Source organism: Rhinoderma darwinii, chromosome 2 (genome assembly GCF_050947455.1).
Source record: "Rhinoderma darwinii isolate aRhiDar2 chromosome 2, aRhiDar2.hap1, whole genome shotgun sequence".
Taxonomy (NCBI): Eukaryota; Metazoa; Chordata; class Amphibia; order Anura; family Rhinodermatidae; genus Rhinoderma; species Rhinoderma darwinii.
The window spans coordinates 123606822-123620929 of record NC_134688.1 but is presented as its reverse complement, the minus strand read 5'-3'; the positions used below and the strand labels follow the sequence as shown (position 1 = coordinate 123620929).

The 14108-nt window shown below is 41.7% G+C and overlaps 1 protein-coding gene across 5 annotated transcripts in view; it reads right to left on the bottom strand.

Annotated features, from left to right (window-relative positions):
• Positions 1-12272: 12272 nt before the first annotated feature.
• ZC3H13 (zinc finger CCCH-type containing 13) overlaps positions 12273-14108 on the bottom strand; it is a 69298-nt gene continuing 67462 nt past the window's right edge. For all 5 annotated transcript variants that reach the window (XM_075852257.1, XM_075852259.1, XM_075852258.1 and 2 more), the window contains 2 exons: positions 12983-13146; positions 12273-12602 (listed from right to left, as the gene is read on the bottom strand). In XM_075852257.1, the coding sequence (XP_075708372.1) occupies positions 12441-12602; positions 12983-13146 (326 nt within the window). In that variant the 3' untranslated portion in view covers positions 12273-12440. The remainder of the gene's footprint in view (positions 12603-12982; positions 13147-14108) is intronic.

The following is a 14108-nucleotide window of genomic DNA, read 5'->3' as shown; positions in this document are numbered from 1 at the left end:
TGAATGAAAGGGTAGGTCAGGTCATTTTTAATTGGCAAAAAAATACACAATAAATTGAACAATTAAACTAATTCAAATGAATGAGACTAACATATACAAACGGGCACCACAAATAGACCTGGATATATTTTCAGGAGTTCACACAAATATGTGAGGATTGTTAATTTAATCTCAGTATGCCTTTCCATTTACAGAGATACTGCAGATCCCGTGCACCTTGAGGTTTTAGTGCAACTCCTCATTAGAAAAGATCCGTGCGCCTATATTTAGTTCTCGCATAAGTAATGTCACACTTCTGTGTTGATGAATATGTATGAATGCGGGTGATTCAGTTCTGTCAGTGAAAACGCACATACAATCCTGTCAAAGAAAGTTTCATAGAAGAAAAAAGGAACTCAAACTGACCATGTCATCCAGTAAAGGATACAAAGACAGAAACTGCTCAAGTTCGAAGATCTGAAAATACCTGAGAGATGTGACTGAGAGCTCTGGAGGCGGCAGATAACACGATACTCAAATGTAGACGAGATACGTGGTTTTTGCTCTTGACATGTATGTATGTATGTATGTATGTATGTATGTATGTATGTATGTATATATATATATATATATATATATATATATATATATATATATATTTAATTTTTTTTTTCTCTACACAAACTTTTTGAAAAGCACAGTTAACACAGTTGGGGTTTCAGGATTATGACACTCTTTTGGCATACTTTTGGTCATTACAGTGTTCAAGCACATCAGTGTATCTGTCAGGAGACTTTCCCAAAGTAAACGCCCCCAGCGCACCACAGACCTGGTGTGAATCAAGTTTTAACCTTTGTATATGATTCAAATTGCCCTTTTTTTATTTGATGATCCTCCCTCTGAAAGCATAAGGCTCTGTTCACACTAGTGCTGTGTTCTGTCAGGTTTTCATTTGATGGCAAGAATGACATAGTCTGCAGTGACGGACCTTGTTATAAGTCAATGGGATCTGCCAGGATTTATTGGGTTGGGCTCATTGGCTGCAGTCAAAGCTGTCAAGGCTGCATTAAGAAAGTAAGCCATGACGTTAATGTGAACATGGCTTTACTATGTTATTGTTTATATCAGTTTTACAATTCATGTGATATGATATTGTTTATTTCTACAGTAAAATAGAGTTCAGAAATTATTTCATCAAACCTGATGCCCCTTTTTCTCATGCCCTGAACCCCTAATTCCCCTCCTCTTTTCTGACTTTACCGATCTGCTGTAAGGCCTCATTTACACGAGCGTATTATACGCGCGTGCGACGCGCGTGCTTTTCACGCGTGTCGTACGCACCTATAATAGTCTATGGGGCTGTTTAGACGATGCGTGTATTTTGCGCTGCGTGAGTGCGTTGCGTAAAACTCACGACATGTTCTATATTCTTGCGTTTTTCACGCAACACGCACCCATTGACTTCAATGGGTGCGTGAAAACAACGCATGCCACACGGACGGTCCTGCGTTGCATGCGCGAAAAACACGCAAGAGCTGTTATGTCCATTCTAATTAGTCTATAAAGCTACACAAAGCTTCTCCAAACCAGGAAGTGCCTGCCTTTCAAGTGCGAGGGGGCAAGTCTAGCAAGTGCCAGGAGAGTTGTCTGCGGATATTTTGGAGTGTTTCACAGCCACATACTACAGCCATGCCGCGCGGGATGGATGTTGAGCGCCTCATACTTTTTGTCCAGGAGCATCCAGCGATATGGGATAACAGATGTGAGGAGTATCACAACAGGACGGTGAAGGAGGACGCATGGGAGTTGGTGGCCAAAAACCTCTTTGGGCAAGAGTGGGAGACAGGCCGAACCCGTGACCGCACTCGGTTGGGTGAGTAGCTGGCATTTTCTGTCAATGCCTGTCATGCCTATCGAAAACCTGGGCCCTGTATGTGTATTGCGCACATGAGCACGAGAAACTTTGGTGGAGCAGGTGCTTCCCCACGTCCCACCGCATTGCCATTGCAGGGCCCTTCATTTTGTAGTGAGAGGTGATAGTTCTGATGGCGTGTTTTGTTTTTGTTACATACACCAGTCCAAGATATCAAGACACGGTGGCGGAGCTGCCGTGATCAATTCAGGCGAGAGATGGGTGACAAGGGACGCAGCGGAGATGGGGCATCTCGCAAACGGCCCTACATTTATACGAAACAGCTGATGTTCCTGAAGGACATCATGGATATGCGCACGTAAGCATTTATGTCGTTGCATGAATGTAATGTGTGTTTGGCCAGGTCCTGTCTGTCAACGTGTTGTTGTGGGCATTGTTAGATTTTGTACTCATAATTTTTTTCCTCCTTGTAGAACCACCGACAATTTGGAGGATACAGCAGAGGAGACTGACGTGGGGGAGTCTGTGGCCGAAGCCCCTGCTCCCAATATCCTGCCACCCAGCCCCGAGCCGACACCCCAGGAGCCCGCACCAGGCCAGTCCGAACGGCCGGTTGGCTCTCCAGCCCAGGAGCGGCCCGTGCGAGCCCGCAGTCGGCGTCTTCGTGCCCCACAGCCCTCCACATCTGCCCAGGTGGATACGCGGGTACTGGACTATTTGAGGCGAGCCGCAGAGGAGGATGGCAATGATGCCTTTGGCCGCAGCATTGTGCCCCTCCTACGCCTGGTGCCGATGGACCTTATGGGCCGTCTGCAGGCGTCGATCGTCACATTGATCGACGCTTGCAGACCGCCACACAATCCCCATCCGTGTTTCACGGCAATAGAGCAGTGGCGAAATACTTACATGCCGCCACCCACGGCCCAGGTGCCTGGCCAATTTCACCCTGTTCCCCAGATGGCCCGTCCGCATCCATACATGCGCCCTATGGCTCCCCACTTCGCAGGGCCCACATTCCAGCCACCACATCAGCACCACTATGCTGGCCAGGAACAACCTACCCAGCTCCAGGTCCAGCATAGTGGTGCTGAAATGCAGGCATATGCCTCCCCAGCCCAACTATACCAACACCTCTGAGTGTGTTGGTGCGAATATATTTTGACGGCACTGTTGTGTGTGGTGCAGGCCTGGCCACGTATATTGTGGGATCATGTTTTTATTTTGTATTGCGTTACACCATGTTGGTGTCTATTTTTTTCCCCACAAATTTTGGGATTGGTCCGAATCCCTAAATAAACAAAAAAAAGGTTAATGGTTTGATTTCGTTTTATTATTCATTTAGACCACCCAACAGAAGGTTTGCCACACATTTCCTTAGCCTACACTCTCACACACTTCTGGCCTTTTGGACCAATGCATGGACATGTGATATGAGGTTTTAGTTAATCTCTCGTGGTTTGACATGGCTTGAAAGGGATTGCAAAGTTTAGGTCCTGCCATGGGCCCTGAAGCAAAATAAGTACACTTGCAATTGGACTTCCCTAACTGGAGTCCGCACAACAGGATATATGGGCAAAGTAAGTCGGCAACTGTGTAAAGTCCTGGTCAAACCCCGAGAGATATAAGCTCGCAACCCGCGTCAAGGGTCCTCATGTTTTGCGAGTCCCTACCCCAACCCCAACACACAAAAGAAACAAAACAAAAAATGCACACATCTCAGGTGGGTAGTGAAGCGTCAAAAGAACATTCACCCCTTCACAGGTCATCAGCCCCCCACGGTGCTGGTCCAGATGGGCACTCAAAATATGCCGCCAAAGTATCACGAACTCGAAGGCCGGAGGAGACAGATCGCCCGAGAGGAATCACCGGGACATTGTCAGTGGTGTCTGCGTGTGTTATGATATAGTCAGCATCAAAGTTTGCATCATTAATGCGGCAGAAGTTATGCAGAACTACACCCGCTTGGATAACACGTGTGACATTATGCATGGACAATTGCATTGTTGACAGAAAGACACGCCACCTGTTCGACATAATGCCAAAGGCACATTCGACACATCGCCGAGCTCTGCCCAGGCGGAGATTGAACATGCGCCTACGGTCATCCAAGCCCCTTCTTGCAAAGGGACGCATGACTTGCCTTGTGAGTGCAAACCCCTCATCTGCCACGATTACATACGGGATTGGGGGCCCGCTGGAGCCTGGGAGGATGGAGGGTTCCGGCAACCCCAGTCGCCTATTCACGAGTCGCTTCCCCATTCTTGATGTACGGAATATGCGTGCATCTGCCGAGCTTCCATACGAGCCAATGTCAACAATAGTGAAAAAATAATTAGTGTCCGCCAAGGCTAACAATACCATCGAAAAATACTGCTTGTAGTTATAGTATTGCGAGCCACTGCGTGGGGGCTTTCTCACACGAATGTGTTTGCCGTCAAGGGCACCAATGCAATTTGGAAATTCAGTAGCTCTAAGAAATCCCTCTGATATACTTAGCCACTGTTCTGTCGTGGGCTGAGGCATGACCGTGCTCTTTAAACTCTGCCACAACACGACACAGGTGGATGTGACAATGAACGAAATGGTGGTCACTCCCAAAAGAAATTCAAAATGCAACGAATGATAACTATTGCCTGTGGCCAGAAATCTAGAAAATAAAGAGAAAGAAAAAGAAAGGAAGAACACATGTTAGTGGGGGGCTGGTAAAGCAGACAGCGGCATGGACTAAGTTATAGCAGCTTCATACATACCTCAAGGTCACAAGCAGACGTTCCTCGGGCGAAATGCAGCGTCTCATGTTCGTATTCTGGAAGGTGAGACCAGAGCGAGTTTGCTCAAGCAGAAGGTCAAATGTGGCCACAGACATGCGGCAGAAGGATCGAAATTTGTCGGGATGCCGGCGTAAGTCCTCAAACAGGGTATGGAAATGCCCTTTTATTGTACGTTGGGCCACAAGTGGATGAACCCAAATGCGACTTCTTCCAGGCGTGTGGTGCTGCAGCATGTGTCGGCGCTGGCCAAACCGACGTGAGATCATCCAGAGAAGAAGCACACGCGCCAGTGCTGGCGAAGCCATAATAGTTGGGTGTCAAAGCGATTCCAATTTGAAGGGAAAAACAAACACTGTGGTTTCTGCAGAGGCGGAAATAACCTTGCAAACAGATTTCTACCAGCAAGCAGGGGTTGGGCCAGCTGGCCTATTTGTAGGCGGGCGTCCCACTAATCCCCTCTGCGTTTTTTACGCGCGATGCAAACGCTAGTCGTGCGCGCGTTTAAAACGCAACAAGGCTGTGTATACGCAGTGCATACGCCATACAAACGCACGCAAAACGCAGCGTTTTTTGCGCGCGCAAAACGCACACGCTCGTGTAAATGAGGCCTTACTCTAAAAGTTAAACTAAGTTTTATTTAAAAAAAAAAGTTTAGCTGCAAGAATATTGATATGAGACATGATATTTCATCAGCCATTGATTGTTAATAGACCTCATGATATTGTCTACAAAATGTTAGACCGCTGATCCCCAGTAAGTTTCATGGTATTTGCGATATTCTTTCTTCCAACAGATGGAGAGACAAAGCATTACTGATCCTTCACGGACTGCCCAATACTGTACTATTCCTGTAATTGCTCCCACTGGGATGAGTCTTCGTTGAGAAGACTTTTTCTCCACGTGTAGCTTGACCTTCGGTGTCCTTCAGGGGCATTTGACAGGGGTCTAAGCAACTTATTATATCCAACCTTCAACAATCACTAGTGCCGAAATGTCTAAAGTTTTGATGCAAGTGGCGAAGAAGGAAGAAAAAAGTGTCAGTTCTGATCATTAGAACAGTAACATGACTGGTAATCTTGTGGGAAGCAGATGGTTATGATACCGCGTGTACAAGGAACCTGGGCAGTCGACCATTGTAGTCATCGAACATTATTGCCAAAGCAGATTTAATTGCCTTCTTTGACATTGATCAAGCAAAAAAGATTCTTTAGGTTTCCTTTACACTTTTTTTGGCGCCTTTTTTTTTTTTTGGGCTTGTAAGAAACTGCATGAATTTCATGCATTTTTACAAGCTTTCTCTCGGCAGTATTTTTTGTAGTCGCACATTTTGACATGTCAAAAAAATTACAAACCAACCACATCCTGCCACTGCAAAAAAAATAAAAACGCCACAAACCTGAAAAATGACAAAAGAACGAAAAACGGTTAAAAAAAACCGCTGTGTGTGAGGGCACGTATAAGGGTTGTTGATTTTTTTTTAATCCGCACTATTTTCTGCAGTAAAAAAAAAAACCCCGAAATGATGCAATTTTCCCGCAGTGGAATGTCTACTAGCTTTAGCGGAAATTTTCTGCAGCAATTCCGTTACATGTGGACAAACCCTTAGTATTATTTTGAATGGGTGAAATAAAATGTATAATGTTTTAACCATACTTGACATGGTCATGGTTTTTATGCTCCATTAAGGGCTGGTTCACACGGCAGTATTTTGCCTGGCGGATCCCGCCGCAATATCCACCACGGAACTATTCCTGCCGGCGGCAGGAAGATTCCTCCCTCCCATTAATAACAATGAGAGGTTTGGAAATAATCAACTAGTGGGAAAATTATGCGTCCGACTCCCATTTAAATATATGTGAGCCAGAATTTTGCGGCGGAATCCGTGTGAACATACCCTAAGGGTATGTTCACACACTTAGCAAAAAAAAAGTCTGAAAATACGGAGCATTTTTAGCAACTGAAGTTTTTTTACGCCTGTTGTTGGAGCTGTTTTCCTATGATCAGAGTCAATTAAAAACGGCTCATAAAGTGACATGCAGTTCTTTTTTGCAGGCGGTTTTTTACACGGCCGTATTGAAAAACAGCCACGTAAAAAAGACGGCTCGTCGGAACAGAACGCCGTTTTTCCTATTGAAATCAATGGGCAGATGTTTGGAGGCATTCTGCTTCCGATTTTTTGGGCGTTTACGACCGAAAATAAGCCATGGGCACATACCCTAAGGCTCTATGTAGGTTAGATAAAAAAATCCTGTAAAATGTTATTCATTTTTTTAAAGACTGCAGCCGCAGCTCAGCCCGTACATGGCCTCCTCCTCCTCCTCACTCCATAGATTGTACGTAGCACCGCACCAGATTACTATAGGACTATAACACACCGTGATTTGTTACAGATTTTGGGCCAAAGTCAGAAATGGTTTCAAAATAAATTAGAAATATAAAGGAATAACTTATACTTCTTCCTTCTAGATCCACTTCTGCCTTTGGCGCAAAAATCTGCAACAAATCACAATGTGTGAACAAAGCCTTAGCAGCTACATGGCATGGTTCAGCTCCTTTCAATGTATTGGGAGCGGGGGTAAGAAAAAGGTACAGATTTTCCATACATTAAGATTTGCAGTCATTAGAATTATTACAGCGTAACTACTGTATAACCTTTCTTTGCATAAATAGGTAGCATGTGGAACCTTGTCATATATCCTATCGGGGGATGTGGCATCTTCCTTCCAGCAGCCTGTAGTTCACCTTTCCCTGCCTAAATGCTTTCTGTCAACGTTCATAAACCTACTCTGCCCAAAAAATACGTCTAACATAAAGGAGCATTTACATTAGACCTGATAGTGGCCGGAAAGACGAGCGCCGATCGACGATACAGCGTCACCGATCGCCACTCTTCTTCCGTCACGAGGAGCAATGATCGTTAATGTGCGAGGACAAACGATCGTTATTACGATGCATTTTCATCATGTCGGGAGGACATGATCTGTATAGCTGAAGTGTAGGTTCTTCTCAGAATAATTTCCGCTAATGGGCCGCACGTATACCGGTAATACAGATCTGTGTGCTGATCGCTTGCTTCTTGCCATCACAACACAGTTTTGACCAGAATATATGGTGTAAAGGTACAGGATGTAAAGGTATGAGGGTACAACCACGTAGCCTGTACCCCGCTTTTCTTTGTGTATTCATACAGCATCATCGCACACGGACTGAGATTACATTAAAGACACTAAAATACCTCGATTTAAAAACTGTTCTGAAAAGTAATTTCAGCAGTCAATTCCTTGCCTGACATTTGAGCCAGCGCAATCTTGGCCAGGATTTGAACATGCTTATTTGTTTGAGCAGAAGCTGCCGAGCAGAATTTTCTATGCATAATTAGAAGACGTGTTTTCCTACTTTTAATACCCATCATGTTTAATAAAATATAAGGTTTGCTTATAATATGCATATGATTACAGCACAGAAACGGGATATTTATTGTACAGTGATCAGCTCATCTACCGTCTTGCTATCATTGTATAGCCAAAACTAATTTTGCATAAAATTAGTGCTTTTTTTAAAAATTTTGCGGTTTGGAGTGAATTAAGAATGGTTTTTAGATGGTTAATATAACTAGTGATTTAACCCCTTACTGACCGGCCTATTTTAGGCTTTGATGAGCAAGCTTTTTTTTTTAAAGATTTTTCCTTTGTCTCATTCAAAGAGCTGTAACTTTTTTATTTTTGCATCGACATCGCTGTATAAAGTCTTGTTGTTTGTGGGATAAGTTGTATTTTTTTTAATAGCACTATTTTGGGGTACATATCATTTATTGACTTTCTTTGGGGGGAGATAGAAAAAAATTTTGCCACACCTTTTTGCATCCTAAATTTACACCGTTTACCGTGTGGTATAAATAAATTTATATAGATTTTTTTTATGTTTTACTAGTTTTTATTGGTACCATTTTGGAGCAGACGCGACTTATTGATCACTTCTTATCGATCACATTTGTTACAAGGCAGGATTCGCAGGATAACAGCAATTTTTGCAAATTAGATTTTTTTAAGGCGTTCAGCGTGCGGGTTAAATAATGTAATAACTTTATATTTGGGGTCGTTACAGAGCAAATATGTGAAACTTTTACTTTAGTTTTTTTAATAATAAAGCAAAAGTGGGTTTTTAATTTTGTGATCACTTTTTTTTTTTATCAGCTTTATTAACCTTATAGTGAAGTCCCCTAGTGGGACTAGTAAAAGTCTGATCCTGCGATCGCCTTTATAATACACTGCAATACTTTTGTATTGCAGTGTATTACTTGTCTGCATAAAACGGACAAGCATCTGCTAAGCCATGCCCCTGGCATGGCCTAGCAGCTATCACTAGTGGCAAACCTAGGGGCCTTTATTAGGCCCTCCCAGCTGCCATAGAAACCACCAACACCCTGCAATCTTACTCAGGGTGCCAGTGGGGTGAGAGAACGGTCCCTCCCTCTCTCTCCAAAAACCACTCAGATGCGGCGCTCGCTATCGAGCGCCGCATCTGAGGGGTTAAACTAACGAAATCGATACGGATATCGATCTCGCCCGTTAGAGCAGGGCCCCTGCTTTCAGCTACCTCCGGTAGCTACGAACAGGGAGATTTAACGGCTCCCTGCTCTATTTATTCCAATGCAACACTGTAAAAAGGCTATTGCATCGGAATAAAGCCAGTTAGTGACCGCCGCAAAAAAACACTAATGGGTGGTCACTAACAGGTTAAAGCATACCTCATTTGTTTGCTTTCTATTTTAAATAGGTTAACATTTCTGTGCTCATTAATTTCATATTATGGCTGGTAGCTCTAGATCTCCAAATTCCTGGCTGACTGCAACCACCACTAGAGGGAGCTCTGGAGTTTACAGAAGATCAATATATTAGTGAGATCTATGGGAACCGTCTTCAGTAAGCTCCACACCTAGTGGTAGATGGAGTATGGTGCGGGATCAGTTGACACCTGGCTTCAACACCTATTAGGGGTATGTGCACAGGCTTACTATAAAAAAAAAAGTCTGAAAATAAAAGAGTTGTTTTTAAGGGAAGAGCTCCAGATTTTCAGCCATTTTTTACGAAAACAAAACCACGTTTTTCGTGGCGTTTTTGGAGCGGTTTTTCTATAGAGCCAATGAAAAAATGCTCCAAAAACATTTGAAGAAGTGACATGAACTTCTTTTTTGGGCGCGTTTTCTTACACGCTGCATTTCCCATTGAAATCAATTGGCAGATGTTTGTAGGCATTCTGCTTCCGATTTTTCGTCCGCTTACGGCCCAAAATACACTTATAGTTAACTCTGATGCAGGTCATTTAACTGCTTAGATGTCAGCCAGTATTGACTGCAGCATCTAATCTGTTAAAGTCCCCTAATGGGACTATATAATAAAAACTAAGTTTTTAATACTTTGCAGCCATTTTGTTTTTCTTTTTTCTTTTCTCTTCCCCGTGTACAAAAGACATTGCTTTTCTTTTTTTTTTTTCCCTCCGGTTGCCCATTTATTGTATCATACAATATACTGGGAAACCGAAAAAAATAAAAAATTCCTGGGGGAATTTTCTCCATTGTTTTTTGGTTTTCATTTTTATGGCATTCACCGTGCCGCAAAAAAATGCTAACTTTATTCTGCCAGTCAATTTGATTATGGCAACACTAAATTTTGTACAGTTTTTACATGTTTAACCCCTTTTACAAAAAAAAAAGTTGTGTCTATATATTCTGGGACTCATAACTTAATTTTTTTCCGTCGATACTACCACTTTTGTTGGTAGTATATTCAGGTTTTTGCAATTTTTTAACCACTTTTTCTCTTCAATTTTTGTGTGGCCGGTTTATTTATTTGTAACTGTTAACCCTGTGGGATAAATAATACTATATTGTAATAGTTCAGACGCGACAATGCCAGTTATGTTTATTTTATTTCTTTTACATTACTTTGAGGGAAAAAGTTTTTCTTTTTATATACAAAAACGACTAACTTTTTTATTAGTCCCTCTAGGGGATTTGAACCAGATCATTTGATCACTTGCACAATATACTGCAATACTTAGATATTGCCGTATATTGTGTTTTTTACCAGCTTCTATTAAGCCCTGGGAGACCATAAACAAACATCTTATTTATGGTCCCCCTTTATGATCAGGACTGGCACTTATTTTTGGGCCAGTACATTCTTTCATTTGTGAATAGTTCTGTTCAGTTTCACATACATTGTATAGTAAGGGGTCATGCAATCTCCCTACATTATTTGTGTTTCTATGCTACACCATCCCCAAATTCTCTGCTTTCGGTCAGTGTATAAAACCCATTCTGAAATTTCGTTTTCAAAATCCATACAAGTAAAGCAACATATCTACAAAGCACTCAACATTTTATATAGATTGACTGAAAAGTAGCCGCTTTTTCCACAATTCCTTGCATGGCCTTTACTTCATTGATGGAGAACTGAATTCTGCCTCCAAATATTAGCAGGTGGATGGGCAGTATTTCCAATTATTCCAGTATGGTTTTTTTTTTACCTTCAAGATATCCTATTTTGGAAGAATTAACAGGGTCATAGGTGCTACATTGCAACCAGATATTTACGAGGGCAACTTCTGCCCATGTTCACAAGATGCAGCATGAAGCACATGTTCTTTAGGTTATATATTTTTTTTAATGAACACTAAAAAAAAAAAGGATCCCGAACAAAAGTAAAATGAATTTATTTTTTCTGGGTTCATAGGTTCTGATTACTTGTTTGTTTAGGAAGTACAATTCAACTTCTTTGAAGTCCCTCTACACGCTTGTGCTCATTGTGTCTTTGCAACCCACCGAGAAAAAAGTAGATCATTCAAAAGGATATATGGGAAAGTGAATCTTTCGATCGAATGGGATATGAAAGGGGCCTTCGATACATGAACCATTAAATCTTTGCCCATTTAAACAATCGCTTCATCCAACAAGACAAATGTATTAGAAATGGCAAACTTGAGTTTTCAACTATGTGGTATTCCTTATATTGACACCATGACATTTTGAGCCACCATGTCATATTCAATCGCTCCAAGCCTTTTTTTTCGTGGCCATTCTATATACAAACCAATAGCACTGGTCAGGTTCCCCCCAAAAAAAAATAATAATGTGATATGTGCAGAGTGCACATTAGTGTATTTGGAGAAACAAACAAAGTCAACCCTAATTTATCCTACACACAGGAATAAGTTTTGGGGAAAACAATGTGCACTTTGGTACCACAGCAGCAGAGACTGGCAGTGCCATAGTTTTATACTGGAGTCCTGGTTTTGATGCTTGGCATGTACTCCCTACCCACTTGTGCTCCTGTAGTGGCCATAAAACATACCAGAAAGGAGTCTTAGGGAAAACTTGAGGAAACCTCCATAAAGTCAGGGGCCAAAATACATAAATACAGTTGTACCAATGTACATTACGTCTGCATTACACAAAGAACGTTATTTGTTTCTGAGTAACACCACCGTTCCTATAGGTAAAGGCATACTATTGTTTTTACATCATACATATGTGAAATGTTACAAAAGCATAAGCATATTATGACACTGGGATCTACACAGGAAGCCATGGTAAGATACATTCACCAATAATATGTACAACTTAAAATAGATGACCATCTACAAGCGAGGGGTTTCAACTTCTACATTTTATATATAAAAAAAAACAAAACACATAAAACAACATTTATACCTTTACTATATATAAAACAGCCATAGGTTAAAAAAAAAAAGAAAGAAATGGTGCCATCGTTTTTTGCAAGTTTTATAGTTGAATTATAACCAAGTTTTTTGGGAATTTAGGAAACACAAATTTCAGTCTGTTTATTCGCTGCAGAAAGTTTGCAGCCGTCAGTCTTTTCCTGACTTAAGCCAGTTTTCTTTTTAAAAAGACGCAAGCTTAACCTTAGAAGTTCACTGTCGACCAATGGAGGATTTGTATAAGTCTGTTTCACAGTTCCCTGGAAAAAAAAATCAAATCCATTTATACAAGATATATTCATAAGTCAACTGCATAAACAATACTATATATTTTAATTGTCTCTCCAACATTATAAATATTACCATAGATGGATTGTGATAATCTATTGTAGATCATGTAATTCAAATCACAGCTGCCTGTTGCTGCCACTAGGAGGAGCTCCCTGCGTAGCTATTTATACAGCTCCGATTGAAATCTATATGGCAGCAATATAAATATGTATACAGCAATCCCTCCCTAGTGCTAGCAGGCAGACAGAATTTTATCATGGCGAACTGGCAACCATGATTAATCCAGTCCTGTTCACGTGCTACTATACACCAGGGATCTCATGTACTTCGATAAAGTCAGTCCGTTCACCTTCTCATTCTGTACAAGTTGCTTGCGAATTGCCAGGTCTCGCCGCGAACACAGAGCTTTACAACACGGTCCGAGATTACTTAGTAAGCCAGCTCGCTCTTGCCTCCGTGACAGCGCAGACATATTCAGTGCTCCCAGCTCATGTTCGAACAGGTTCTCAGCTTCTAAAGAACAGATTTACAAAATCTATTAGATCGAAGCAAAAAATAAAATAAATGGAAAGAAACAAAACAAAAAAAGACTTTTTATTTTTTATTTTGAGCTATGACATGTTCGGAATTTAGATGATATTAACCCGGTTTGAAACAAACGGCAAGTTCGTGATCAATAGCAGATTCTCGTAAGCGATATTGGCAATCCACAGTCATGAAAGTCCATGCAATCATTTGGCACACAATTTCGATTGAAGTTGCTCGAAGATCTGTAAACGCGCTTTCCTTTGTGGAATCCTATTTGAATATACACCTTAAAGATTCACTTAAAAGAACGGCTATATATGTTGCCTAGATAACAGCGTTGGCCATCAAGATCCTCTATGAATGGCAACTTCAAAGAAAACTACAAAAGAATAGAATAAACAGCTCCCCTAGACCAGTCATGGAAATTCAGGTCAAGAAGACGAAAATTTTACTTGACCGAATAAAAAACATGAATTTTGTGCAGAAAATGAAATAACTGTGTAAAAAGCTTTACAGACCGGATTGGTTCACCATTTGCAAAACATTGATAGATTTGCTGAAAAAAATCTATCAATCATTGTGAACACCCTTCCCTGGTACTTCTGATTTGGTGTTACTATTGCTTTTAGCTTTAAAGGGTTTTGCTCATCAGGGACATTTATCACGTATCCACAGGATTTGCCATAAATGTCAGATAGACGCGGGTCCCATCTATCTCTAGAATGGGGACCCCTAAACCCCGTTCTACCATCCTCTGTTCCCACTGCCTCCCGGACCACTTCCTGATTACATGGTCAGAAATTCTGAAAACCGCAAAGCTCGCTGAGCCACGCTGTTTTCGTAATTCCCATAGAAGTAAATGCCAGTTACAGAAACAGCGTAGCAGAGGTGGGACCCGCATCTATCTGACATTTGTGGCATATCCTGTGGACATGTCATAAAGGTCC